The sequence below is a fragment of the Callithrix jacchus genome, chromosome 22 (assembly GCF_049354715.1).
Source record: "Callithrix jacchus isolate 240 chromosome 22, calJac240_pri, whole genome shotgun sequence".
Lineage (NCBI taxonomy): Eukaryota > Metazoa > Chordata > Mammalia > Primates > Cebidae > Callithrix > Callithrix jacchus.
Window position 1 is genome coordinate 8,531,774 of NC_133523.1, and position 2,497 is coordinate 8,534,270.

The 2,497-nt window shown below is 46.1% G+C and overlaps 1 protein-coding gene across 1 annotated transcript; it reads right to left on the bottom strand.

Moving 5' to 3' along the window:
• Positions 1-507: 507 nt before the first annotated feature.
• LOC100403532 (olfactory receptor 7G2) lies at positions 508-1,377 on the bottom strand. The gene has a single exon (XM_008987239.5). The coding sequence runs from the start codon at positions 1,375-1,377 to the stop codon at positions 508-510; it is 870 nt and encodes a 289-aa protein (XP_008985487.4).
• Positions 1,378-2,497: the final 1,120 nt, after the last annotated feature.

Sequence of the window (2,497 nt, forward strand, 5' to 3'; positions counted from 1 at the left end):
ATCTGCCCACCTTGGCATCTCAAACTGCTGGGATTACAGGTGTGAGCCACTGTACCCAGCCATCTGACTCTCTGACTCTTTTCTTTTCTTTCTATTTATTTATTTATTTATTATTATTATTATTTTGAGATGGAGTTTCACTCTTGTTACCCAGGCTGGAGTGCAATGGTGCGATCTCGGCTCACCACAACCTCCACCTCCTGAGTAGTCCCAGCTACTCAGGAGGCTGAAGCAGGAGAATTGCTAGAACCTAGGAGGTTGAGGTTGCAGTGAGCCAAGACCATGCCATTGCACTCCAGCCTGGGTGACAGAGTGAGACTCTGTTGAAAGAAAGGAAAATAAAATAAAGAAGGAAGGAAGGGAAGGAAGAAAGAAAGAAAGCAAGAAAACAAGGAAGGAAGGAATAAAAGAAAGGAAGGAAGAAAGAAAGAGTCGGGCATTGTAGCTCACCAGGAATCCTGTCACTTTGACTTACTCTAGAAACCCAAATCCAAAGCAAATGGCACACTACAGAAGAGAAGGCATCCTCCCCATGAACTTCCTCAAGGTTTCCTTCACGTCCTTATTCCTCAGACTATAGATAAAGGGGTTCACCATTTGAGGAACCACAGAATACATCACTGACGCCACCGCAGTCTTCCTAGGTGAGTCAATAACTGCAGAACTAAGATACACCCCCAAACCTGTCCCATAGAACAAGAGCACCATGGAGAGGTGAGACCCACAGGTGGAAAAGGCTTTATACTTTCCACGTGCTGAAGGCATTCTCAAAACAAAGGAGGTGATTTGAGTGTAAGAGAAAATGATTCCAGACAGAGGACCACCACCAAATATGCAAGCTGCAAAATATATCAGGATGTTATTGATGAGGGTGTCAGAACAGGCAAGTTGGATGACATGAGCCAGTTCACAGAACAAGAGCGGGATTTCCAGGTCTGCGCAGAAGGAGAGCCTCAACACCATCAGGCTGAGAAGAAGGGCGTTCACAATGCTGGTCAACAGAGAGAGAAGAATCAGCAGGCTGCAGACGCAGGGGTTCATGATGACCATGTATCTAAGGGGGTGGCAAATGGCCACACAGCGGTCGTAGGCCATTGCTGCAAGAAGACAGTTTTCCAAGCCAGCAAAAAGCAGGACAAAGCAGATCTGGGTGAGGCACAAACAAATGTCAGAAAAGGAGAGACTAGAAAGGAAGAAGTACATGGGGGTGTGGAGGTGGGAGTCAGAGACGACAGCCAGGAGGATGAGCAGGTTCCCCAGGATGGAGACCAGGTACATGGACAGGAACAGGCTGAAGAGGATGGGCTGCAGTTCTAGATCCTCTATTAGTCCCAGGAGAAGGAATTCTGAAACAGATGTTTGGTTTCTAGCTTCCATGCTGTTGATGATGAATCTGATGGAAAAGATAACATGTGAGAAGCAGCAGCTGCAGTGGCGTCACTGGGGAGCATGACAGAAATGCAAAATATTTTTTTTATTTTTTTCTCTGAGATAGAGTCTTGCTCTGTTGCCAGGGTGAAGTGCAGTGCCACCATCTCAGCTCATTGCAACCTCCACCTCCTGTGTTCAAGCGATTCTTCTGCCTCAGTCTCCTGAGTAGCTTGGATTACAGGTATGTACCACCATGCCCTGCTAATTTTTGTATTTTTAGTAGGGACAGTTTTCACTATGTTGGCTAGTCTTGAACTCCTGACCTTGTGATCCACCTGCCTCAGGTGGAGATTAGGGATTCAAGACCAGCCTGACCAACATGGCAAAATGCTGTCTCTACTAAAAATACAAAAATTAGCCAGGCTTGGTAGTGCACACCTATAATCCCAGCCACTCGGGAGGCTAAGGCAGGAGAATCGCTTGAACCCAGGAGGTGGAGGTTGCAGTGAGCCGAAATCACACCACTGCACTCCAGCCTGGGTGACAGAGCAAGATTCCATCTCAAAAAACAAAACAAAAATATAAAAAGTAGCCGCGCATGGTGGTGCACACCTGTAATCCCAGCTACTTGGGAGGCTGAGGCAGGAAAATCGCTTGAACCCAAGAGGCAGAGGTTGCAGTGAGCCAAGACTGTACCACTGCATTCCACCCTAGGTGACAAGAGCGAAACTCTGTCTCAAAAAAAAAAAAATGTCGTACATATACACCATGCCTTGGAATACTAGACAGCCATAAAAAAAGGAATGAGATCATGTCCTTTGCAGAAATATGGATGGAGCCAGAGGCCATTATCCTAAGTAAACTAACGCAGGAACAGAAAAACCAAATACTTCATTTTTTCACTTATATGAGGGAGCTAAATACTGATTTCACATAGACACAAGGGAGTGAACAACAGACACCGGGGCCTACTTGAGAGTGGAGATTGGAAAACTACCTATGAGGTACTATGCTTTTCTTGTTGTTGTTGTTTTGTGTGTGTGTGTGTGTGTGTGTGTGTGTGTGTGTAGATGAAGTTTCACTCTGTCACCTGGGCTGGAGTACAGTGGAGCCATCTCAGCTCACT